The following is a 27195-nucleotide window of genomic DNA, read 5'->3' on the forward strand; positions in this document are numbered from 1 at the left end:
GAAGAGAAAATGTACAGTTTTCATTCTTATTTGAGAAATCAAAGCGATCCGCATTTCCAGAACGTGCTCGTGGCGGGGGCACAAGTGCAGCTGACTCAGTGGCGACAGGTCGTTGTGTAGAAGCTGCTGCGTGTCTGAGTCACAGTAAGTCTGTTTTGGTGTGCGCACAGTCTGTATACCAGCACTAATCACAAGAACTCGTCACTGGTGGTTTGTTTCGACTGGTTGGACGGCTCGCGCTTCCCTCACATATCAAGACCACCCTTAGACCGCCCTCGGCGGAGAAAACCAGTGCCAAAGGGCACTACACTCCCAGACACAACAATAATCACCTTGTAAGTTCTCCCTCGACCAATCGTAGGTCTCTACGCAGGCAACTAAGTCTACATCCAATAAAAAAGTTAGAAAATCTCACTAGCCAATAGAAATCTTTGGTACATACTTGTAGTCTTACTTAGCCAATCAACTATAGACAAGAACTTTCCTAGCAAATGGCATTAAAACGTTTCCCCAACCAATCCCCGCCCCTCCTCCCGACACTCTTCCCACCACTAATAGAATGTGTTTCTCCGTAGAGCATCGGAAAGGAGCGCTTTGGTGCCACCGCTTGGGGTTTAATTGCCGTAATTAGGAGAGAAGGATCGTCGTTAAAGGAGTACCGGGGATCGCAGTCTCGCATAACGGACTCTCCAGTGAAATTCTGGATAGGTGGGCGCCCGAGCTGTCCAGGGTGCCATGGGACGGCCCCTGTCCCCCCGCAGCCTGGGCTTTCTGTTGTTCTTTCTCCTACATGGGGCGGGCTCCCTCCTACCCTCGGGCTGCAAGCAGGATCGCGGGAAGGGCACTGGCAAGACCCCCGGAGGTCCCGATGTGCCCGGAGGAAAGGTGATCTGCAGCAGTTTGGAACTCAGCCACGTCCCGGAGTCGCTGCCCAACAGGACCGTCACTCTGTGAGTAGCGTCCAGGGTTCTGGGGCCATGGGAAAGGGGTTCTCCAGTTACACACTGAGAAAAGTAGTGGGTTTAAGATAGTGAGGGAATGAAGAGCGTGTGGGATGCGGGTGAAAGAAAATGTGGGTCTTTGTACTCGGTGGTGGAAGTCTGCGTAGGATCTTGGTGGACGAGGATGGGTCGCGTTTTTTCATTAATTTTAATTTGTTGCAAGCCCTCTTCTGTCATTTTGGAACTTGTTGTTGAGTTCATTTGAACCCACCGGAGACAGTTCCCACAATTGGAAAATATATGTCGTCGTGACTTGGTGGTATTGGGGCATGCAACCTAACGGGAAATAGTGTTATCGAGTGGGAAAACGGCGGCTTGGCATGTTGGTGGAAGCAGAGGCGTAGTGCTACACAGGTAAAAGAGTTCAGGTGGCACGCTGGTAGGAGGGTTTAGGTGGCACCTACATCGCATGCTGTGAGATGGAGATGTCAGGTGGCAGGCTGGTAGAACGAGAGCTTAGATGGCACGCTGATGGCATACTAGTAGGAGGAGGTGTTAGATGAAAAGAGAGCTTTCGGTGGCATGCTGGTGAAGGGATATCTCGGGTGGCACACAGGTAAAAGCAGAGCTTTGGTGGTATGCTAGTAAGTGAGCTTAGGTGGCACACTGGTAGAAGGAGAGATTAGGTTGTCACGCTGGTGAAAGTAGAGATTATGTGGGGCGCTGGTGGAATTAATCAATCAATCAATGTTATGTTATGTTATGTTACTATTTTTTTTATATAGCGCGCAGCGACTCAGAAAGAGTATCCTGGCGCTTTCACAGCGAGACCTACAGAAAGTAACACAACACGACAATAAAACAGCAAGAAATAAAATAAACCAAAAGGGGACCTATAAAGTAAACAGCCACGTCTTGAGACCCTTCCTGAAGGCCAACAGACTAGTAGCACCACGAAGTGACAGCGGCAAGGCGTTCCACAACTGGGGGGCGCGCAGACCAAAGGAGCGGCCTCCGATACGAGCTTTCTGGACGCGCGGCACAACAGCCAGAAACTGTGATTCAGATCTGAGCGCCCGGGCCGGGTGATAAAAGGACAGTCTCCTTTGGAGATACTTCGCCCCTCCAGAGTGTAAGGCCTTGAAGGTCAAAGTCAGCGCCTTAAAAATAATGCGGTTGCGAATAGGCAGCCAGTGCAGGTCCTGCAAGAGGGCCGACACCCTCGCTCGCCTATTTAAGCCAAAGATGGCCCTCGCCGCCGCATTCTGCGTCACCTGAAGGCGCTGTAACAGGTACTCCGGCAGGCCCAGGTAGAGGACGTTGGCATAGTCCAGCCTGGACCCAATCAGAGCCTGCACAGTCAGCTTCCGATGCTCTTCCGATAACAAGGGAAGGAACTTTCTAAGAGTCTTCAGAAGACCAAAGCAGGAGCCCGTCACTCCCAAGATCTGGGCTCTCATTGACAAACCCTTGTCCATTTTTACCCCAAGATTTTTGGCAACTAAAGAAGGGGAAGAGGGCGGAAACATATCAATCATAGCATTTATATAGCGCACTACTCACCCGGAGGGTCTCAAGGCGCTGGGGGGAGGGGGTCCGCTACTGCTCGAACAGCCAGGTCTTGAGCTGCTTCGGTGGCATGCTGGTGTAATCTACTTGGGTGGCATGCTAGCAGGAGAGCTTAGGTAGGATGTTAGCTGAAAACGAGCTTAGGTGGGATGCCACTAGAGTGCATGCTTCGGTGTGACTTCGGCGGAAGGAGAGCACAGGTAGGATGCCGATGGAAGGAAAGTGCAGGTGGGATGCTGGCAGATGAAAAGCGTAGGTGGCAACTGTTAATAGGGTAACTTAGGCCAGATTCTTGTGGGTTGGCAGCTTACGTGCAACCAATGGGGTGCTGACTGGTGGAGCTTTTGTGTAAGGCTAGAGGAAGGGAGATTAGGTGGGAGACTGGTAAAGTTGTCCTTTTTGGAATGTTAGTAAAGAGTGGCTTGTTTGTTCAGGTGAGAGGGCTCACATATAAGTTTCTCGTGTTGATTGCTATTTGATTACGTTTAGAATAGGCTGTTGGTAGTAGAGTGACATCCATGTGGCACTGAGGCAGAGCTTAGTGGGACATTGGTAGTGAGAGACATGATGGGATACTGGTCAAAGGTCACTCCTCAGGGTGGCTCAGTTTGGATGTAGGTAGAAGAAGCTTCAAGATGCCTTTCATGGATACCGGATGATATATCCATATGTACTCAGTTATCACATAATGGACTGACCAGTGGAATTCTGGATATGTGCGCACCAGAGCCTTGGGATGATAGTGGCGTAACAAAACTTGAGAAGGCCCCCCTGCAAAGGGATCCAGTCAGGATCCACGGGGGGCCTCGTGGAGCTCGGGGGGGGGGGGCTCTGCACTGTCACTCCACTGTGAGATAGTCCTGCCCCACCCAGCGTGGAATGTCTGTTTATTCTTCTGCAGAGGTTGTTGCCAAATGTGATCTCTGGTGCCTCATTGGCAAACTGTTGTGACACATTACAGGGCTCATTTGTGACACTCTAGCAGATGGCGTCCCAGTTGGCACACTAAGCAAAAGTGGTCCATAGTGGGACTATGGTAGAGTTGCTGGAGTAGGTAGCAAGACAAAGGAGGTGGGGTATGTTGGGATACTTAAGCAGGATCAGTGGAATCTTGGTAGTGTTGTCAATGTTGAGACTCTAGTGGGATACCAGCAATATGAGAGTCCGCATTTTGCTTGAAACTTTTTATGTGATCTGGTAGTGCTAGACGTAACTTGGGATGCAGGCTGGTGGTGTTTGTCAGAGAAGGCTTAGGTGTGATTGTGCTATCTTACAATTAACAAGGAGGTGCTTTTGTGGTTATTGATAAGTCAGACTTTACATGGGAATTGACATTTTTGTTTTCACTAATAACTTTCGACCTGTATTGTGAATCCATGAAGAAAAGATTCCAACGCGATAAAATAACAAACAAATACATTTTGTAAATTCATAATATTCAATGGATAAATGAAAAGGAGGAGGACATTTACTTTCTCATATACGAAGAAGACCCTTGACAATTGCCCATTCAACAGCTGGTACAACACTGCCTTTGGTTGAGAGGAGTGTCTCTTGACCCCACCATATTACCTGTTTATGGATCTATTCAGGTACTTGCAAGCCTGGTTTCTTATTTTAAAATATTTAGAAGTGTCATTTTCATGATTCTAATAATTGAATCATTAGAATTCTCTGATATCATACATTCTTGCATGGCATCAGACTTAGCTCTATGGAAGTAAGTACCCGCTCAGGGACTGGTGATGGACTCGCCCATTTCACCTCATCACTAATTTATTTAAAGATTGACTTAGCACTTTTTGAGTCCCCTTACAGATCCAAACAATTAGATAACTGTGGCTATCCCATTGGCAAACTTACTTGCATATCCTTTGCCCTTTCTGTGTCCTTATTTTTTAATTGCATGTTACTTTGAATTCTTACTAGAACATGGCTCACTGCTTTCCCACTTGTCCCATTGCCCTGATGATGATCCGTTAATTAAGCAGAGTCGATACACTGTAGATGCTTATGGCCAGTTGAATTTATTTTTGTAATCCATCATAATTACCTTCAACAATTCAGATTATCCTGTTATTAAAACAACTGATTGTATTGTTCCTTTCCCGTATTGTTTTTATACGCTCAGTATCATATTCTGTGTTATCTATGCCTGAGCACATATGAGTACTGAGCACTTTACTTATATGCAGTAAAAATATCACATACCTGTAAAGTATATGTCCTTTTCCTTTTCATTTAGTAATTGAATATTACTAATTTACAAGATTTATTTATCTGTTATTTTACCACATGGAATCTCTGTTTTAGATGTGTTTACTGCCCCTGATTCCGGGTGGTTCTATTCTAGGGGTAAATAAGAAAAAGGGAGGTCTCCTATCAAATCCAATTTGGGACGAGGAGTAGTACAAGCAAAAAAGGAAAGGGGTCCCTAGTGTACCAAAGGATTGGCCGAAAAGAGTGTTTGCTGTAAATAGATGCAAGGGGGCGAAAGGAGGGAAAGGGCTGCTAGCCTTTTAATGCCATAACCACATGAAAAATAAATTACAATACTAGAGGAAAAAGTCATAAAACAACTCTAACACAAAATGTAGAAAACTGTAAAATTTTTAATTTACAAATTACATATACATAAAAATACTTTGTGGTGCCGTTACATATAATTAAAAATGTACGTAGGTACACAGAAATAATAAAAGTTAAAATCGTGAACACAAGTTGTCGACGCAACGTTTCGGTATTAGGATGTGACCTTCATCAGGACAGAGTTCTAGAAGAAGAGACATTCCATTAGACACAACTTTTTTACTTTTCTTTCTATTTTGTCACACAATACAAAGAATCAAAATGAATTGATTAAAACTACAAATACAAGAAACTTAAGTAATGACCAGTATTTATTCTTCGTTATTTGCATACAAGGGCACCATCTTTCATCCTCTTTTATTAAGCATGTGGTATGGACTTGGAAGTGGGGACAGGTCAGAGTAGTGTATTCATACTTATAAGCTTTTCTTTCATATAAATCTTTATACCACGGATTACAGGGTAAGAGCAGAACTGTAGTTGTAATTTAAGAATAGTTCTTACAGAGATGGATCTGCCATCTGTAAGTGAATCATTCTAGATCTGATTCTGTGCAAGTACACGGTCAATACAATAAGTGACTAGATTAGAAAAAACAGGTTAGAGGGTTTCCAAGTACCTTATAGAGAGAATGTGTTGATCCTCCTTATATGATTCTTCGTTGTTTCTCTACATCACTTCATATGATGACACAGTCTTTTCCAGTGTTAAAAAGGTTCTAAATAGTTGAAGAACATATCGATAATTATTGTTCAGCAGATTTTAAATTATTGTTTATGAATTATTAGCTAAGTAAGAGCAATATTTACCTTAAAAAAGCTCTCGCTGTTTTATAGAATTATTTACACCAGCCGCTTTTTTATTTGCTTGTTTCTTGGGCTGTTACCTTTATCAATTGGTCATCTGGTGAGGGACTTATTCTAGGTCCTAATTAACAAAAGACGGTATAAGATGCATATCGTATTTATATTTTCTACATGCACTCTATTGTTTTAGTACCTGGATAGTGTTATAGTTACCTCATGTTTTAGGAACAGATTGGGAGAGTAGAGGTAGCCACCGTTGATGAATTGATAAATGGGAGTGTCTAGTTTATCAATGACAAGAAAAATAGAGACACAGTGAATGTTGATCATATTGTCTAGGAGTTAGCTAGGAGTTAGGTGATCATAACTTGCTACTTACCGACTATTATCTGGTTAGGATTTTCGTGGTTGTCTGGATTCTATGATCACTTTGATGTTTGATCATCGCTTAGTTTAATTGTTGCGACTTATTCAATTGCCTCCAACTCAAATATATTTCATCATCAGGCTGAGGGGAAAGTTTACATAATTTTATTTTTACTCTTATTAGAAACTATATTTATACTCACAGAATTCTCAAAGTCTAAGCATTTACGATGTTAATGGCCTGTTTGTATGTCTAGTAAGTTATATTTCTAATTGTTCACGGTATACCCTACATTCCGCATGGAATGTAGGGTATACCGTGAACAATTAGAAATGTGTCTCTATTTTTCTTGTCATTGATAAACTAGACACTCCCATTTATCAATTCATCAACGGTGGCTACCTCTACTCTCCCAATCTGTTCCTAAAACATGAGGTAACTATAACACTATCCAGGTACTAAAACAATAGAGTGCATGTAGAAATTATAAATACGATATGCATCTTATACCGTCTTTTGTTAATTAGGACCTAGAATAAGTCCCTCACCAGATTACCAATTGATAAAGGTAACAGCCCAAGAAACAAGCAAATAAAAAAGCGGCTGGTGTAGATAATTCTATAAAACCGCGAGAGCTTTTTTAAGGTAAATATTGCTCTTACTTAGCTAATAATTCATAAACAATAATTTAAAATCTGCTGAACAATAATTATCGATATGTTCTTCAACTATTTAGAACCTTTTTAACACTGGAAAAGACTGTCATCATATGAAGTGATGTAGAGAAACAACGAAGAATCATATAGGGAGGATCAACATATTCCCTCTATAAGGTACTTGGAAACCCTCTAACCTGTTTTTTCTAATCTAGTCACTTATTGTATTGACCGTGTACTTGCACAGAATCAGATCTAGAATGATTCACTTACAGATGGCAGATCCATCTCTGTAAGAACTATTCCTAAAATTACAACTACAGTTCTGCTCTTACCCTGTAATCCGTGGTATAAAGATTTATATGAAAGAAAAGCTTATAAGTATGAATACACTACTCTGACCTGTCCCCACTTCCAAGTCCATACCACATGCTTAATAAAAGAGGATGAAAGATGGTGCCCTTGTATGCAAATAACGAAGAATAAATACTGGTCATTACTTAAGTTTCTTGTATTTGTAGTTTTAATCAATTCATTTTGATTCTTTGTATTGTGTGACAAAATAGAAAGAAAAGTAAAAAAGTTATGTCTAATGGAATGTCTCTTCTTCTAGAACTCTGTCCTGATGAAGGTCACATCCTAATACCGAAACGCTGCGTCGACAACTTGTGTTCACGATTTTAACTTTTATTATTTCTGTGTACCTATGTACATTTTTAATTATATGTAACGGCACCACAAAGTATTTTTATGTATATGTAATTTGTAAATTAAAATTTTTACAATTTTCTACATTTTGTGTTAGAGTTGTTTTATGACTTTTTCCTCTAGTATTGTAATTTATTTTTCATGTGGTTATGGCATTAAAAGGCTAGCAGCCCTTTCCCTCCTTTCGCCCCCTTGCATCTATTTACAGCAAACACTCTTTTCGGCCAATCCTTTGGTACACTAGGGACCCCTTTCCTTTTTTGCTTGTCTATTCTAGGGGTAGCCACTGCCTCCCTCATACAGTACATCAGCACCAACATTTGGCAAACGCTGAACAAAGATCCAAAGGGTCAAAGATTTGCTAGAGAACAGTAAATAGGGTCAAAAGTTATTCTAGAAGCACATTTTAAAAGTGGTGCCTAGGACATTTCCATTTGAATTTCCTTCCCACCGTATCAAAAACTGCTGCTCAGCTTTACATCAACCTTCATGCTAAAATATGAAGATACAGACTTGATGTGTGTGAACGTTTACTTGTGGGCAACATCCGTGTTTTCAAGTCTTTTCGGAAGCACGAGATATTTGTCTCTGCTCATAAGCTCATTACCCAGCCTGGGAATCTCAGACCCCATTATTCTACGTAATTTTGTCCTTCTAGACTGATGCATTTGAAAACTGGGTGGTTATATGTGCCATTGCCAAACACATGATCCTGTTGGGTGCATAGCAGTCTTTCACTTTTTGTACTTCCAGCAAGGTGCAAGTGAGATTTCAAGACTGTTTTATGTAGTCACTTGCGCCTTCTTCAATTGAGGCATTATCTGCCATCCTGCTTTTGAAGCCTTTCTAGATCTCACAGTTCTTGATGTTGCTATAGTCTAGTATTAACATTACAAAGACTGTCATCCGCTCCACTTAGTGGTCACTGCAGAGGAGATGGGTAACTAAGAGTAGGGAGAGTTGCAGGTTAAGGCTCTTAACCCTCGCGTTAACTTGAAGCACACAAGAAAGTTCTTTCTTGAAAGGTCTAGGTTCCTTACTTTCAGCGAGGTAGTTAGCAGTGCTCCAGGGCTGGGGGCCGAGTAGTAGTTTGTGTTATATCCAGCATTAGAATGCCATTCTTGGACCCATTCAGATAAAGGAAGCTTTCCTATGGGACACGTGTTTCTGGTGAGTAGTGATGGTCAGATGCCATCCAGGATGGATTCATAGATACCAGTCTATTCTCAAAGTATTTTCAGGCAGGTGTTGTGGTGCACGGTGTAGGCAGATGAGGTCCATGTTCTTGTTTTCATATAAGGACAGGAGAGTTAGTATTGCATATTGGTCAGGGTAGTTTTTAATATGCAGGATGTGATTGAGTTCTCGGAGGTGGATTGTGTCTATTTCTTAATGAATTTATCACTTAAAGGCAGTGTTTGATAAACTGGTTAGAAGTTGAAAAGCTGTGAAAGAGGCTTGAATAGGAGATTGGACAGTGGGAGTGATATAGATAATGACAGCTCACCTATGTGTCTTCTAGGATGTCATGGTTGGTCAGTTTCGGTCAGATACTGAAGTTAGCCCTTGATTACACATTCAACGGCTTCAACATTGTTCTTTCTCTGTCACTTATGTCGACGCTTGTCTTCTTTTGTTATTGATGGGCGCCATTGGTGCTCAAGATGATATTACTTAAGCCAGCTGTTGAGTATCGTTTGTTTGCAGCTTTCCAGAATAGTAAGTTTTCTTGTTTTGCATGCTTGCACTGCTCGAAAGAAACCTTCTTTACAGAGATGTATCAGCAGTGCACATATGTTTTTAAAGGAACTGAATGAAGTAGAGTGAGATATCTGGCTGTTATATGTGGGTGGGACAGTGCTGGCAGTTTGATGGGTAGAGTTGTTTAGGTGAGTTGTTGTCCGAAAACATGCCCTTTGAAATACAATAAATGCTACAAGTATAATGTGAGCATTGGAATGCAGGAACAGTGTACGGGGCCGGACAGGGGAACAAAAAGCAGCACTGGCAAAAATGCTTATCAGCCCTCTCCCATCGTCTCCTCGCACAGTCGCTCTCCTTCCATTCATTTTCTCCTCTTCTACTCAACATTTTTTTTATTGTTCTTTTACATTAAGTGGTACTGATTACCGAAATAATGTACAGAATTACACAGTTGTGCCAATCACCTATACAACTCCATTATAAGTTTCCATTGTTCTTATCCCGCACATGCCCCCCCCATTCTTATGCACACAGTAATGACAGCTTTCCCAAAAATAGCCCAGATTTATGTCCATTAGTTGCTCAGGTCCGGGTTCGACTCTTCAGGCGGCAGGGTACATATATTCCTTCTAAAAGCATTTCTCTTCCCCCATACCTGTGTCCATTTTTGGCGGCACCCTCTGTTGACAAAGACCGCATTTTCTGCCACCATTGCACTATCCATGTCGCTACACCACTGCCGCTGTGTGTGGACGACCTGCACTGCCCAGTATTGAGCTATGTTGCGTTTAGACAGCATCATACCCAAAGTCTCCCCGTCTTGAGCGGCCTGGTTAAGATCTGTTAGTTCCCAAATGTTGAGAAGACATCTCTTGGGGTCTGGGGGGGACAGTAGGTCCACAGACCTGCGTGATTGTATCCATGATACCCTCCCAGTAGCGCATCATTTTTGGACAGTACCACAAGGTGTGATAGAAAGTATACGGTGTCCCGCAGCCCCCCAGTTCTACGGTTCTACCCGTTTTGTGTAATGTCGTTCTCGTTTAATATGTTCGGTGCAGTATTTTGAGTTGTACAAGTTGCAATTTAGAGGGTATTGCCACTTCACATGGTGACACTAGCACCTCTTGCCAGTCCGTGTCGTCCAGCTTCCCCAGCTCGGCTTGCCATTTCTCATGAAGGGCGGCCGTGGATCCTGCTGGTTATTTATAATTTCACAATACGTCAGGGAGATGGCTTTTTTGGTCATGTAGTCTGTCAACGTTCTGTGCTCAAGTGGCGAGGACACAGGGAGATCAGTGCCTGGTGGAGGCACTTCGCGTTCAGCAGCAGGAAGATCAGCACCTCACCAGCCCTACTGCCTTGACCGCACACTTCCCCACTGTTTCCTCGTATCTGGTCTTGCTGTTGTGGCACTGTCTTTGGCAACGGGGCGAGACCAGGCACAGCGCTGTGCTCGCGCCGGATCTTTGAGGTCAGTTGTAGTCCAGCGCTCCACAAGTATGCGCCTTACTTGCCAGTCCCGCTCAGCCGATGTTGCAGCATTCAGCATGCTGGCATCCCGCCACTGTCCCGCGGGCGCCAGTGGTCCACTGCCTTCCCTGCCGCTGCCACTCGAAGCCCCGGCTTCAGTCGCTGATTAAGGCCGAGTCCCAAAGACACTACGCAGGATCTGCACGCTCCACGTCTCTGATCTCGTAGATGGATCTAAGGGTGCCCCAATACTTCTGACGCCTAAATCATGACAGTTCTTTGTGGTTCGGAGAGGGATTGTGTAACAGATTGCTGGGGATGTCTCTCTGATCTCGGAGCCTCTCTAGGCAGAGGCCATTTTGTTTGACTCTTCTACTTTTTGATCGCTTTCTCTCTATCCTCTGTCTTGCTCTCCTTCTTGAAGCCTCCACATGCCTCCTGCAAATAGCATCAGAGGACTGGGAAAAGTGACAGACCACCAGGAGCGTTCCCTGGATTTTAAAACCGGCCTCTAGGGGCTTCAACCCACTGGCGAAATACACAGTGGAATAGAATGCCTGTCCAGGCCTTAAGGTGTATTGAGTTTTGGCGGGAGCAGTGTTTGGTTAAACATACACACCTGAATGATGTGAAACGGGTAGTGTTTCTGCAGGTCAAGTCAGAATGAGCTTGACCTAAAGGGCTTCTTTTCGACTCTGTTCATGTGAATGATTTGGTGACCTACAAACACTAAATTGATTAAGATGACCACATTTTCTCTGAACCAAGTGTCCTTCACCTAACTAGTGGTATTCCCATGAAGTCGGTGTGTATCCAACACGTACGTACTTTTGAGCTGAGTGAGTGTGTGAATGATGCTTTCTTTTGATAGCAGCGTGTTTCCAGTGAAAAGGAGGCGTTTCTAGAGTGTTGTTGTGTACTGGATTGCGTTGTACATTGAAGCTTTTTTTTGGGTGGGAAGGGTGACTAAGACTGGTTCCTGGTATGGTTTGTTGAGTCTGAAGCGGAGAATGTTCTGAGAGTTTACTGATTCTTTCGGTTTAGTTTCGAATGTGCTACTGATGAATGAAGTATGAATGGTCCCTATTGGTGTAGATGACAGAGGCGGCAGAACGGTTATTGGTTATCATAAAAAGTGTGCTATTGGCATACAGCTCTCTCGAGTTCATGGTAAGAACCATCAAAAGATGGCTTATTTGTACGTTATTTGAGCCTTTCTGGTTACACCCATCATGAATTCACAGCTTCCGATAAAATTGTTGACCTAAATAAGCCCTTCGTTGGCTGCTTTGCTTCAGTCTAGAGGATAAATGAGTGCACTTTACTTTCTTGGGGAGGGGTTCTTTATCACAAATCTGGGACGTGGGAAAAGCTCTGAAACTTAACCTAAGCTTAACAAAGACACCGGCAGGTTTTAGAAAACGACCTGCCTCTCAAAATACAAGCATGGGATCTCCTGCAGCCAGATCTCTATTACAGAAATATTTTTTTAGCTGTGGATATTGCCAGAAGGATTTGTGTGAAGCAGTTTTTAAAAAAAAGTAATATGAAGTAGTGGGAAAGTAGACTCGGCAGTTAACAAATCCAAGATTAGTAACTCATTCTGAGAAATCAATCTAGAATTGTTTAACCCTGTCACAATGTGAAAACATGAATCAGAGAGCCCCTTGTCTCTTGCCCAGTATGTCTGAACGATAATCTGTTGCTGGGTTATTTTAAGAGACTTTTCAGTGGGAGATCTGGCTTTAGTCCTCCACAACATATTTTATTTCAGCATCTGTATCTAATTGCAAAACATCGGGGCTAATAACTTTTTTTTTTTTATCTTTAAGCCAGATAAATATGCACTTGACTGCTAATGGAACAAATTATAAAATGGATACCTGGTTTTCATTGTCTAACACATCTGAGAGGATCTGGCTGTGACTGCTAAGACCCTTTGGACTTCTCACGAACTTGCATAATAGTTGAGTTAAGAACTCCATGCCTAGATTATTGTGGACAGAGACATTTTGTATTAAATATACTAATTGATCAAACGTCAGTTCACTATAATTTCACTCTGAGATTATTACTCCAGTTTTAACCCATTTTTTCCAACACCATTTTTGGGCCGGCCTGAAAGATGATTGAACGCCATAATAAAGATTTAGTAAAAACTCCATCTTTGGATAAAGCCAGAACCGGAGGGACTTTAACACTTTGTCTTGCACGCTGTTGAATGTTTTCTTAATTAATTGAGATATCCTGGTTTTAAATACTATTTACTACATGGTGTTGCATTACCATTATTCCACCTTTTTGGAATTAAATAGGGTGGAGAAAAGAGTAATAACCCATTCTCCTTACATAGTACCCCCCTTTATTTGTCATTCATCTGTTAAACAACGAAGACAAACAATCCCATTGAAATACAGCCTTTTGAACCTAGGTGTTTATGGAACACAGACGAAGTATGTATTCTGAAATGAATGTTCCAACCAGTGCACATGTATATTAATAGCATTTGACATTTTATACCCATCACTGTTCTACTAACAATGCAAAATTATAAGTTGTATCTGAATGGGATAGCTTAGCATAGCCGTCTGTTTCTATAGTGGCATATTATCACATAATTGACAGTAGATAGCTATGTAACTAAAAATTACTTGCTGGCACATGCACAGAATTAGTTTTAAATCGCTATCAAAGAAAGTGCCTCGTGTGTGTTTTCATATAGGATGGATACAACATCATACCTTGCTTGGTGGAATTTAGTGAAATTGTTTTATTCAATCATGCCTATGTTGCCTTCCATTTTCTGTAAAAAAAATCTTTTATATACGTTTAGAAGTTATGTGTTTGCTTTCTTCAAAATAAATGAAACCAACTCTGGTGCTGTAAAAGAAAAAGTGCAAACAGTAAACTTACTGCTCTTTTGCTCCACATACATTGTTTATGCAGGGGGTTTACCATCACCTTTTAGTTTTCACAAATTCGCACATTTCATGATATTTGTGGTGTTTGTTTCCAGAAGTATTTTCAAGATATCAGATAGATCCAGATATGTTGACATTTTCTTTCCATAAAACTTTTTTCACAAATTCACACATTATTCATTTACCCCACTCTTCGAGGTAGAATGCCTTGTAGAGTTCAAAAAAGATTATTTTAGAAACGATGCAAAAGATTTTCGAAGCATGCTTTTTAGGCCTCGTCTACTGGACAGCACCTGCACAGTCTTTTGCGAGACTTGTTGCGTTGTGGGTTTACTAAGAATCTAGAGGGGCTTGGATCCCGCCCATTGCTTACTGTTGGTTGGCACTCCTATCCCTCATTTGCCTGCTTCTTATTTATGTCTAAGCTTGTCAGTATTGTGTTTGTCCCTCCTGTGGAGCATTTCCTCTTTACTATGACTTTTGATTAGCTAGCCTGTATGCTTCCACAGTTTGCTTTCCAAGTACAACTTTTTTTTTTTTTGGTTAAGCGCTTTATAAGAGTGCATGTTTTTACTAGCAGTCTTCCTCGCGTACGTCTTTTCTCCTGGACTCGCTTTTGCTTGCTGTCATCCATGTGCTTCTAACCAGCACCCTCCATGTTGCGCTCGCCCTCATGTACTCGCCCCTTTTCCTAATGCTTTCTCATCCGCGTCCATCTCCCTTATCCCTGCACCCTCCAGATTTTCTATCTGTTCTCCTACCCAGCCCCTAACTCTTATTTGTTTTGCCACATCCTGGACCAACGCCACCCGACATCGCTTCCGCCATGCCCGGCGCATACAAGATCCAGAGAAAGGAGCACCCCCACTACCCCGGAGGAGGACTCGCCATTGCGCACAAGAGCTCCCTCCGACTCTCCACCTACAGCACGAGCGACCCCCCCCTCTCTAACACAAAGCACCTCCACATCCAGATCCAGACCAGCCCCAGAACCAAGCTGCACTAGACCCTCACCTACAGACCCCCTGGGCCTCACGCCTCTTCCGCCATCGACGACCTCGTCACACCCCACGCCAATACCTCCACGGACTAAATTCTCATCTGGGACCTGAACTTCCACCTCGACAACCGCAGCGACCCAGACTCCACAACCCTCCTGGACAAACTCGCCAACCTAGGTCTAAAGCAACTCGCCACCACCCCCACCCACAAAGCCGGACACATCCTGGACCCCATTTTCGCAGGAGGGACAAACATCCACTTCAGCCACACCTTGCAGCCCCTCTGCACAGAGCACCACTGTGTACACTTCACCTTCAACACTACCACCGCACCAAAACCCACCCCACGCCCGCAATGAAGGAACTGGAACCAGGTCACAGAGAAACACCTCAACACCACCCTCTTCCACGAACCCCCCCTCCGTCACGACCAACCCCAACTCTGCAGTCCATGAACTACACCGCTGGATCACCAGCTGCGCAGACAAGCTCTCACCCCTCCTCCACCCAGTCAGACAACCCTCCCCCTGAGGGGCGCCTGGTTCACCACCAACCTCCAAGAAGCCAGGCGCTCCTGGAGAAACAGGAACGCCATCAAAGACCAGAACGCCTACAGGAACGCCATGACTGAACACCACCAGCTCATAAGAGCCACCAAGAGTACCTTTAACCGGAATAAAATCTACAGTAACGCAAAGGAACTCTTCAACGTCCTACAGCAGTTCACCATACCCCCCATCCAAGCCACGGACGTCGCACCATCCCAGGACCTCTGCAACAAGCTCCGCTATTACTTGCACCTGAAAATCAAGGCCCTCAACGACGACTTCAGTGAACCGACTCCAGACACCACCCTCCTCTCTGCCATCGACAACCAGCCCACTGTCATCACCTGGAAACCGGCTACCACCGAAGATACCTCCACGACCATGAAGAACACCCACTTAGGAGCCCCCACTGACCCCTGCGAGCCTCACATCTACCACAGAGGCCCTGCCATAGCACCTGAACTATGCCGGACCATTAACGCCTCCTTCGAAACCGGCATCTTCCCCGACGACTGGTAGCAGGCAGAGGTCAAGCCCCCTCCTCAAGAAACACTCAGCTGACCCGACGGACCTGAAAAACGACCAGCCCATCTCTCTCCTTCCCTTCGCAGTTAAAGTCAGCAAGCGATTCATCAGCGCCCAGCTGACCACCTTCTTCGAAGAGAACACCCGCCTTGACTCCTCCCAGTCCGTATTCCGCAGCAACCACAGCACCGATGACATCCACATGCTACTTGACTAGGGCCACACCGCGGCCCTCCTCCTACTAGACCTCTCCGCAGCCTTCGACACAGTCTCCCACTGCACTCTTGCCGCCCGACTACACGACACCGGCATACAGGGAACCGACCTCGACTGGATCTGCTACTTTCTCGCCGGCAGAACACAAATGATCAGACTCCCACCCTTCCTCTCCGAAAGCACAGAGATTAACTGCGGTGTACCCAAGGATCCTCACTCAGCCCCTCGCTCTTCAACATCTACATTGCCCCCCACGCTGCCATCATTAGACTAGACTAAACTAAAATAAATCACAAGTGCCAGTACTGAAAACTATTTGTTAATTACTAAATGACTGGTACCAATGCAAGTCTGTCAAAGGTTCCATGAAACCTCAATTTCAGAAGGACTTTTTTATTTTGAAACTTCAAATCCTAAGTGTGTATGGTGGTGGTATCCATAGTCCTTGTGGCTTTAAAGCAATCTCGAAGTAAATCAAATGTGGATATCCGTCGATCATTCAGATCTCCAACATGTGGCAACCATTTGATTAGTGGGCACCTCAACACTTCCCCAGCTGATGGCCTACGCCATTTCCAAAATCTCAGTTCGGCGCTTGAGCACCCTGCCCGAAGTCGCTCGCGGCGCCTCGTCCGGGACAATGAATGATTGACGGATGTCCACATTTGATTTACTTTGAGATTGCTTTCAAGCCACAAGGATTGTGGATTGCTTTCAAGCCACAAGGATTGTGGATAACACCACAATACGCACTTAGGATTGACTAAAAGCAGAACAGTCTCTCACTTGTGAGTAAGATTGTGATGGTCCCGAGGAGAACCCTGCTGATCAATATTGTTCGAAACGCGTCGAGCTTGCGCATTGTCTAGCCAAACTAACACATTTAAAATTAAGTTGGTGTTTGTAATGCATTTTGTTCTTGGGTAACTCTGTTGATTTTTTGTGCATTGCTTTATTCAAACTGGTGGTGTAGTTTGTTGCTGTTTGGCTACGTGCGTATTGTTCCCCTGTGGGTTTTGCCTTTCTAAAAAACTGTGAATGAACTGGGCTTTACCCGCTGGTGAATCTGGTAAGTGTGTGGCTTAGGTTATGTTTCAGGAATGAATGTTGAATGGCTGAATGAGAATTTTGTGTGTTTGTGGTGTCTTCTATGATAAGTTGTGCTATTGTGAAGAAATGAAAGTTTCAATTCTATTAAGGGCTCGGAGGCGAGGATTATGCCTGCTCTCTTCGCTTTATTCAAACAGCAGCCAACAAAGAGAAACAAGACTACTTTTCCCATGAAACACCGGGAAAAAAGTAGTCAACAAAACAACCAATTACAACAAAGCAAATGTCTCTATGCCCAATCAGGGCGCAGCAGTCCCAACATAGTCTGCTCTCAGTGTCCCCATGTCCTCTTTCTGAGCGTCCAGTCAACCGGAGATCCAAATTCAAGCGTCTTGTTTACCTACATCTGAACCTAGGAGGAACAAATAAGGGACGTCCGATACGGAGAACACTCATGCCATATCGTAAGCTATCATCAGACAGAATAATTATAGGCCGCAACGAAGCATATGCAAAACTGAAAAAGCAGAGGCAGCCATGTAGCAAATACAAAGACATATGAGAAAAACGTCATTAAACAGCCCAACAACCACAATGCAGGTTACAATGGTGAAACACAACCCCACCAAGAAGCAAAATATCTTACTTACTTCCATACGGGGGGGGAAATGTCTAGCAAACCCTAGGGCGGGATAGTCCTCGCCTCCGAGTCCTTAATAGAATTGAAACTTTATGTTACGATAGCTAGGAAATGTTTCATTCTATGTCTGGACTGGAGGCGAGGATTATGCTAGTTCAAAGCTTGCTCACACGAGGTGAGCCATGTCTAGCACAGGCTTAAAATAAAACCTCTTGAAGGTGGAGTTGGGATATCTTCCAGGCGCACGCCTAAGCCAAAAGCTTTTGAGGCCATCGCCCCGCGAGCTTAATGGGCGCCAAAGTCCTTTAGACTAATGCCCGCTTCCTGCATAACCCACCGGACCCAGTGGGCTATGGTGGGAGAGGAGACCGTTTTAGAGGGCTTCCTGAGAGCAAAGGGCAATTGCCAGTCGTCAGGAGGTCTGAACTCCTCCGTCATCTCCTCGTAAGCCTTCAAACATCGTAGCACACACGACTTAGGGGCATCTGGAAACTCCGGGTAAGAAATGGTCCTGGTGTTGCATTTAGTGCACCTGTGGAGAGTAAAAGTAATTCCAGGTGGAGAGTGCATCCTGGATGTAATGTCCAATGCCCTGACATCCGACACTCGTCGACATGAAAAGGCATAAAAGCATGGCCAGCTTAGCCGAAAGCTGCTTCTGAGACAGAAACCTATTTGGCTGCCAGGAAAGAAACAAATTGAGGACTTGATTCACATCCCAGAGCGCCGAATAACGCGGTTCTGGTGGTAAGGACAATCAGATGCCCCGAAGAAGTTTGCAAACAAGAGTATGCTCGCCAACAGGAGAGCCGCCCAGGGACAGGTGACCCGCAGAGATAGCAGAACGAAAGGCATTGATGGATCTGTTAGCCAAACCCTTGTCCGCTAAATGGGCCAGAAAATTCAGGATGTAAACTACATCAGCTTCCATGGGATTGACACCCCTTCGCATACACCAGCGAGACCAGCGGCCCCAAGCAGATCTGTAGCGCTTGACCCTGCTGTCTACCCATGCACATGACATAAGCTCGCCAGCCTTCGCCGAAAGTCCAGGGATTTCCCAGCGTTGCCGGTAATCCTCCACACCATGAGTTGTAAGGAGTTCTGCAGAACTAGAGGATGAGCTACCCCGTCGGGACTGAGGAGGAGAGTCTGAAAGAGGAGGAGTAGGATTGGAGAATCCCAAGAAAGTTCCATAAGAACCGGAGACCAGACTTGAGCACTCCTGCCTCCGCACCTGAGCAGTTACCCGTGTGATCATCGTAAAGGGAGGAAACGCATAACAGTCCTCCCCGCTCCAATCCTGCAGGAACGCATCCGTCGCTTCCTCCAAGGGATCTGGCCTCCAACTGAAGAACCGGGGAACCTGGAAATCCAACCCGGAGGCAAAGAGGTCGATTGAAAAAGGCCCCCAAAGCTCGGTCAGTGAATGGAAAAACCGTGGCGTCGAGCTTCCACAGACTGGAGTCCGCGAAATGACGCGATTGGAAGTCCGCCACCTGGTTGTACCTCCCCGGAAGGTATTCCGCTGTCACTGAAACCTGGTGGTCTAGGCAGTACTGCCAGAAACTGGCCGCGAGGTCGGAAAGGGCCTTGGACCGAGTTCCACCCAGGTGATTGATGTAACTGACCACGGAAAGGTTGTCCATTTTCAACAGGACTGAAGAATGAATGGAATCTCTCGTCCAACAACGAACTGCGAAAGAGTCTGCCATGAGCTCCAGACAGTTGATATGTAATCTGCGTTAATCCGGAGGCCAGAGTCCTCCAGTAGAAAAATTGCTGCACCTGGCCCCCCAACCCAGAGTGCTGACGTCCGACTCTATGACTAAATCGGGAGCTGACCCGAAAATAGCGCGGCCGTTCCAGATCTCCATGTGCTGAAGCCACCAGTGGATTTCTTCCTGAGCGTTCACAGAAAGGGACACCCTGTGAGAATAAGGGCGGCCGGCCCGGAGATGCTGGGCCTTGAGGCGCTGCAGCGCCCGATAATGAAGAGGCCCCGGGAAAATCACCTGAATAGAGGCTGCGAGCAAGCAGACTACCCTCGCAAGGTCCCTGAGAGAGACTTTACCCTTGGAGAGCGTTCTCCGAAGCTCGTGACTAATCTTCGCCACCTTCCGAGCCGGGAGGCTGTGAGTGGAGGACCTTGAGTCGATCTCGAAGCCAAGAAATGTGATGCACTGAGAAGGGGAAAGCATAGACTTGGGCTCGTTTTATCACAAAGCCCAGATCCTGAAGGAGGTTCCCCGATGAGTCAGAAGCTGCATAAAGCAAGCATCCATGAGGAGGAGATCCGAACATACCACCCCCCTCCCTGCGTGCAGAGCCATTCTACCACCGGCTTGAGAACCTTGGTAAAACACCAAGGGGAGGTAGACAGGCCGAACAGAAGCGAGACGAACTCGTACGGCTGACCGCGCCAAAGAAATTGAAGGAAACGCCGATGGGGGGAAACACAGGAACCACTAGATAAGCGTCCTTCAAGTCCAGGCGAACCATCCAATCCACCGGACGAAGAACATCTCGAAGGAGGTGAATACCCTCCATCTTGAAGTGGCGATAGACGAACCACCCGTTGAATTCGCTCAAATTGATGACCGGGCGTTTGCCCCCGTCTGGTTTGTCCACTAGAAACAGATTACTGACGTAACCCCGGGGGTGCAGAGAAGTAGGCACAATCGCTCCTTTCTCCAGAAGAGCTGCGACCTCCCCGACCACCAGAATGGAGTCTTGTTGGGAAAAGACTATGGGGAGAGGTCTGGTACACTGATAGGAGGCATCCAGATGCTCTATGTGGAAGCCCCAAACAGACTGAAGCACCCACTGGTCTCCCGTGACAGAAGCCCATGCCAGGGAAAAATTCGCCAGCCGCCCCCGATTTTTAAGAGGGAAGAAGGAAGAACACTTGCCAGAGGAAGAGGCCGCTGCTGCACGGTATCCTCGTCCTTTCCCTTGGCGACCCCTGGTGGGGTAAAAATTTCCCAATCGACTCTGGTCCTGGTATTGACCTCTGGAGGAGCCTTGACCTCTTGCGGCCCCTACCTCGACCGGCCCCTCTGAAAACCCAGGGAAAGACTTTCTTTATGGTGGACTGAGCTCTATCTAGAGACATAAAGGTGTTGACGAATTTGCCCAACTCATTTAGGAAATGTTCCCCAAAGAGACCCCCTGAGCAATAGGGCCTGCCTCCGATTCCGCCAAATCCCCCAACTTGGGATCCACTTTAATCAATAAAGAGCGACGGCGCTCAGTGAATAATGCACAGTTTGCGTTCCCTAAGAACACAATGGCTCGCTGAGCCCAGCCAGACAGACAATCAGGAGAGATGAGCGAGCCTGAAGTTTTAGCCTCCTCAGCCATATCCAGAATCTTCGTTAATGGGCCTAGGACATCCAGGAGCTTTTCTTGATAGGCCCTCCATGACCTGTCAATCCCTTTCTTGGGATCACGAATACATTTTTGCAAGAATGTCACCATTCTAGGGTCAATGTACGGCGTTAGCGCGACTTTGTCATCCAAAGAGGGGCGGGGACACTCTGCACTGAGGCAGTTACGCGCGTCCTTGTTAAGAGGCTTACGGATGCGTAACGCCACATACTCCGCGACTTTGTCCGCAGGAGCCCATTCAGACAAACGTGGGTGTATGAATTGATCAGGATCAAACATATCGGAAGAAGGAGGGGTAGCAGGAGTGGGTTAAGAAGGGCCCAGTGCCGCGCCGTTCGAGCCCGAAGTGTCCTTGGAGGCCGGGCCCGAAACTTTAGACTGAGATGCCAAAAAGGCCTTCTTAAGACGCTCAAATGTGTCAGCATCCATCCCAGGCGCCCGAGGGCGCTTGGCCGGGGGTGGATTGCTATCTGTAACCGGCCCTTGTGGAGCTGGGGCAGGGTCTTGCGAAATAGGCGCCAGCGGGGCGCATTAAGGCACGCCAGTGCCTGATCAATCTTGTGCGTAAGGCGCTCCTCTAATGGGGACATCGCCTCCCCCACCGCCCTCTAGATAGAGTGGTCAACAGCGGCATAGAACTCATCGTCCCACTGGAGGTCGGACAGGGCGTTCTCACCTCCCTGGTACTCGTCATCCTCCTATCCATACTCCATGGCGCAGAGTAGGTAGGGAATGCACAACACTAGAATGAGTATAGCAAGCCTGGGTTGCAGACTGGCCTGCCACAAAACAGGCAAACAGGGCTGGGTGTCAGCCAAACTGAAAGAGCACAGCTCTAGAAATGGAGTAGTAATCCCCCGGGCACACTAAGTCTGGTGTAAAACAGAAGTCCAATACACAAAAGCACAAGCTGGCTTGGGAAGTGCCCACGCACATAACGCGCTGCAAATAACGCTCTTACGAGCGATCACACAATACAGGTCTCCATTGAGTGCCACGGAGCGTAGACGCAGACCGCCAACAATCCGAGCAACGGTCGCGCTGAAGACACCCAACGAGGTGTTCCGCCTCAGGCCAGCGCTCGCTACGGGAGCCCGCACATCCCCTTCAGGGGATGAATGCGCGGACCGTAAGCCAGGCTCACCCCGCCCCCTGCCGGCGGGAGGGCTGTGAGCCACCAGACAGCCGCGTAGGAGCGAGAACGCTCTTTGGCTCGTGACAGAGACGCACTCGTCCTGTCCGCACAAGGGAAGCCGCCTCAGCGGCGAAAACCAAGCGACAACTGCCGACGCGGCGGAAAACAGCACCAAACGTCAGAAGCAGAAGTAAATATCAAGCGCAATGACAATCGCGAGAAGCGCCGCGGGCGACTACCCGCAATGTATAACAATACAAGCGACACGGTCGCTACCAGTAATGTATACCAATCAAACATACAAGCTCGCGGCGCCACAACAAATGAACAGCAAATGCCAAGAAATAAAGCATTTAGTCAAACAACAATGAGTAGAAAAAAGAGAGCACTCCTCGGCTGCGCAGCAGCGGAGAAAGAGGACAAGGGGACACTGAGAGCAGACTATGTTTGGACTGCTGCGCCCTGATTGAGCATAGATACATGTGCTTTGTTGTAATTGGTTGTTTTGTTGACTACTTTTCCCGGTGTTTCATGGGAAAAGTTGTCTTGTTTCTCTTCGTTGGCTGCTGTTTGAATAAAGCGAAGAGAGAAGGCATAATCCTTGCCTCCAGTCCTGACGTAGAATTGGTTTTGTATTTGTTGTATCTGTTACATTGATCATTTATCTGCATGTGTATATATTTATTGAAAAATAAGCTAAAGTTTCAAAATAAAAAAGTTCTTCAGAAATTGATGTTTCATGGAACCTTTGACAGAATTGCATTGGTACCAGTCATTTAGTAATCAACAAATAGTTTTCAGTACTGGCACTTGTTGTAGTTTATTCTATATTGACTCCGCCTTACTGAGTAGAGTCAAGGCCCTTGGTTGTTCCTTGGCCATCATTAGACAGCATGGGCTCAGCATAGTATCCTACGCCGACAACACTCAGCTCATCCTCTCCCTCACAAAGAACCCCGAAGACACCAGACTCTGCTTCCAGGAAGGAAAGAAAGATGTCGCGGCCTGGATGAGCAACAGCTGCCTAAAGCTTATCTCAGAGAAGACTGGGGTCCTCGCCCTTGGCCCTCCTCCTCTGCCTGGGACAAAACCTGGTGACCCTTTGCCCTTGGAAACCCACCCACTCCGACGGACCACGCCTGAAACCTCGGCATTCTTCCAGACTCCTCCCTCACCATGACTCGCCAGATCCACGCCGTTGCCTCCACCTCCTTCAACTTCCCCCGCAAGACCTTCAAGTGGACCCCCTCAAATGCAGAAAGACCGTTACCCATGCACTCATAACGGCCTCTACGCTGGAGTCAACAAATCCCTGCTACACAAGCTTCAAACCATCCAAAACACCGCAGCCAGACTCGTCCTCTGAACCCCACGACATGAGCCCATGACCCAGCACCTACGAGACCTCCACTGGTTCCCCATCGAGAAGAGAGTAACCTTCAAGCCACTCACCCTTGCCTACAAATCCTTCCACAACATAGGACCCAAATACCTGAACGAAAAGAGTCTCATTCCACGTACCCAAATGGAACCTCTGCTCCGCCGACCTCGCCCTGGCAGAGACCCCACGCATCCGCAGAACCAGAGCAGGTGGAAGAGCCTTCTCCTACGTCGCAGCAAAGGCCTGGACCAAGCTCCCAGTCAACATCAGATGCTCCCGCACTCTGCACACCTTCCGGAAGAGCCTCAAGATCTGTCTCTTCGACTGATCCGGAGCTGCCCCACCCTCCCCCGCACCTTGAGACCCTCACGGGTGAGTGGCGTGCTTTAAATCCCCTGATTGATTGAAAATCAAGCAGTGTTGTGAGGGTGTGGGGTGCATGCTGGAACATGACACTCTTTTGGGTGTGTGAGGACTATTGCTTCTGCTTCTGATCAGTCGGATCCCACCGGTTCTGTTGATCAGCTCTTTTGCAGCTGACCGCTTTTATCCTCCTCTCTACTTCCATGTCGAGGAACAGCACACCTCCGTGGTTTCTGATAAATTTAAGTAGCACGTGTGCTGGACCTGATTAAAAAGTTTCTGGTCCGTCCTTCTTTTCCTTGTTTTAAATATGAAATTGACAGAAAGGGGCTATCCTATAGAAAAGTGAGTTGGCCACTTAAACGGGCATTGTAGTGTCCTAGGTAAACATTTCTGACACTAAAACTAAAATACGACCAGAATGATAACATAGTGAAGGTGAGCACTTTCAACCCCATGATTAATGATATTTAAGAAAAATCCTAAAAATATATTGGTACTTATTGGGTGATAATGGAAAATATGAGCTTGATTCACAAAGGTGAGCATACACTTTTGTGTAAGTTTATGATTTTTATGCAATTCGCAAAGCAATTTAACGAGAAGTATCTTTAAGGCTGCCCATCTTTTTAGTGCAGAGTCTTTGCCACAACTGCGGAGACTCTGTAGCTGTAAAGATACTATTCATAAAATTCACTTGTGAATTGGAAAAATCATAAACATCCACAAAAGTGTACGTTTACCATTGTGAATCAGGCCCATCGTTTGAAGGCATTATTACAGTTCATCACCCATGATACTGATATGATTCATTCACATTAAAAACTTCAAAGAGACCTTTGGCTGGATTCAGGTTAGTTAGAATGCTTACAACAATCTTGGGTGTTAACATTATTTTAAAGTAGCTCTGCAAATAATTATAGACTTCTTTGAGTACCGCACCGCCTGCATTATAATCACTTATTGTACAGCACTTTATTGCTTGATGTTACAAATATAATTATCCTAAGACGAAAGGTGAGGCTCAGGCAATACATTTTGTATTGAGCAAATGATTGTTGTGCTCGTGTCATAATTTAGTGTTGATTGATTCCTTTACCAGAGACGGCTCCGAATGGTAATACTGAAAAGTAGACTTGTGTTTCTTGTGCTATATATGTTGGAGCAGAAACTAGGCATTGCAGGAGATTAGAAGGTTCTGAAAAGTCATTGCATGTTTGTGAGTGGCATTTTTGGGCAATTCTAATTAAATCTCCTAGACATTCGTATTCAGTCACTTGCTTTTCAGCACCATATCCACATCTGAGTTTTGTTTTCTTCATTTCTTGGAGGAGTGAAGAAAACTCTAGCTTGAAATCTTTACAAATTGGTCTTTTGTATATAAAAAAAAAATGCTGCATGGTCCTATCTCCATAGTATATGAGACTTTTCCCATTCCTAGTCCGATTATGTAAATCTTGGGCGTCCCAAATGTATCTTAAAGCGAGCACTAGTAAAATAGAAGATGGAAGGATTAATGAAGTAGAATGTTGTTTGCCATGCAAACTGACGATGTTAAGTTTTTACTGATGCCCCAACCGTCATTCTCTTTATTCTTTGTACCTTTTGCACAGAGGATGTAGTGAGAGAAGTTGAATAAAGGTGATGAACGGCCAACTCATTCAGAAATTCCTGGAGTAGCCCCATGTGACATTTCTGGTCCTTTTTATGGCTTTGTATTTAAGCACTTTACAAATGTATTACATTTCTATGCATTGGTGGCAGGGTGTGAGGTTAGGATATATTTTTGTCGTTGACCGGATTCTACATTTGATTGTGACAAGTAAGAACTTAAACACTAATACCGTGATCCATGGTCATAATTAATTTTAAGATCTGCCTGCGGTGGCGGTGGCTGTTCTTATTTGTTTTACCACGCATTATTGGTAACAGGGGCGTATCTCTCAGTGTAGAGGGTAGACATCGGGGCATTGCTAATTTTTCTACACAAAAAGGACGGCATGCTGTTGACTCGCGTGGGTGAGGTGGCTAAATGGTCTCCCAATGGATTTCTAGCAGTTGTTGATGTGGGTGGGGGGGGGGGGGGGTTGGGGTTATGTGACAGATCTTTGTAATGGTACTGCTCTCGCCTCTTCTTCGACTTTTCTATTTACATGACGACTTGAGAAAGACAAGATTTGAAGTGAGCTCTGAAGATTTTGCCTGATAGTGCGGGTGTGATGCAGCATTGCCTTTGTGAGCAATACTTATGTATGTGATTTTGGAAAAGCTTAAAAGCAAGTGTATTTGTTCTTGAATGGTCACAAACTACAGGTAGTTAAAGCCATTGATATATTGCCATCCAAATTGATAGCTCAAATAAAAGGTGAGATTTTAGCTAATGTATTTGGGTAGACTTAATGCCAAGTATGACACCTACTATTAGAATCCACTAGTGAAGATGTATTTGTCCGATTTGGTACCTGTGATAACCTATGAATCATCTGCTTGATTAGCTCAGCTTAGCTTAGCTTACTAAATCCAATAATGCTCTGGAATTTTCAGCACTAAAAAGTAGTTTCATTAGTGTCTTTCTGAGCTGGTGAAGTATCTTCAAAAAGACTTGGATTTGATCTCTGGATGAGTCAGAGTTGATGTTAACCTGGGATGTTCTGTTGTATCTGATATTATATTGGATTTTCAGTACCATTGGGGTATTAAAACTACACATCCTTAATATATGAATAACTAGTTTACCAGCATTATCAGGAAAAGGAGCTATGTATAAGATATACTGTCTGCTGTGGGTTAAGTTTCTTGATTGGGAGGCTTAATGTTATAATAGAAATGTTCTAGTCCTTTAAGTTGGTATATTTTATATAGTGGAGCACATGCAAATGAAAGATGGCAGGGCTTTAAGACTGTATGCGACCTTCATGAGATAGAGTGTAATGTGGGCTCTGCCCTATTTAATCCCTCTAGATTTTTAGCTTTTTTGGGAGTACCTGGTTTATGGACTTCTGCAGTGTGGGAGTCTCACTACCTGATTCTCCCTCTCTGTAGGCTCCCTTATAATAGATTGAGACTGCTATCAGCCAGTTTGTGCCAGGATGTACATTTTTAAGACGAGGCCCGTGAATGGGCTAAGTGTGTGAGGCTAACATCTGGTATCCTGTCAGACAGAACTCTTCATGGATTGGTACTAAGCCTTACAATATAATTAGGCATTCAAA

General features: G+C 45.4%; 1 protein-coding gene across 2 annotated transcripts in view; it reads left to right on the forward strand.

Annotated features, from left to right (window-relative positions):
* Positions 1 to 520: 520 nt before the first annotated feature.
* Positions 521 to 27195, forward strand: part of ADGRA3 (adhesion G protein-coupled receptor A3) — a 499756-nt gene continuing 473081 nt past the window's right edge. Inside the window, exon 1 of one of the 2 annotated variants that reach the window (XM_078678405.1) lies at positions 521 to 950. In XM_078678405.1, the coding sequence (XP_078534531.1) occupies positions 736 to 950 (215 nt within the window). In that variant the 5' untranslated portion in view covers positions 521 to 735. The remainder of the gene's footprint in view (positions 951 to 27195) is intronic. The other variant, XM_078678406.1, reaches the window with a different exon arrangement.

Source organism: Lissotriton helveticus, chromosome 2_2 (assembly GCF_964261635.1).
Source record: "Lissotriton helveticus chromosome 2_2, aLisHel1.1, whole genome shotgun sequence".
NCBI lineage: Eukaryota > Metazoa > Chordata > Amphibia > Caudata > Salamandridae > Lissotriton > Lissotriton helveticus.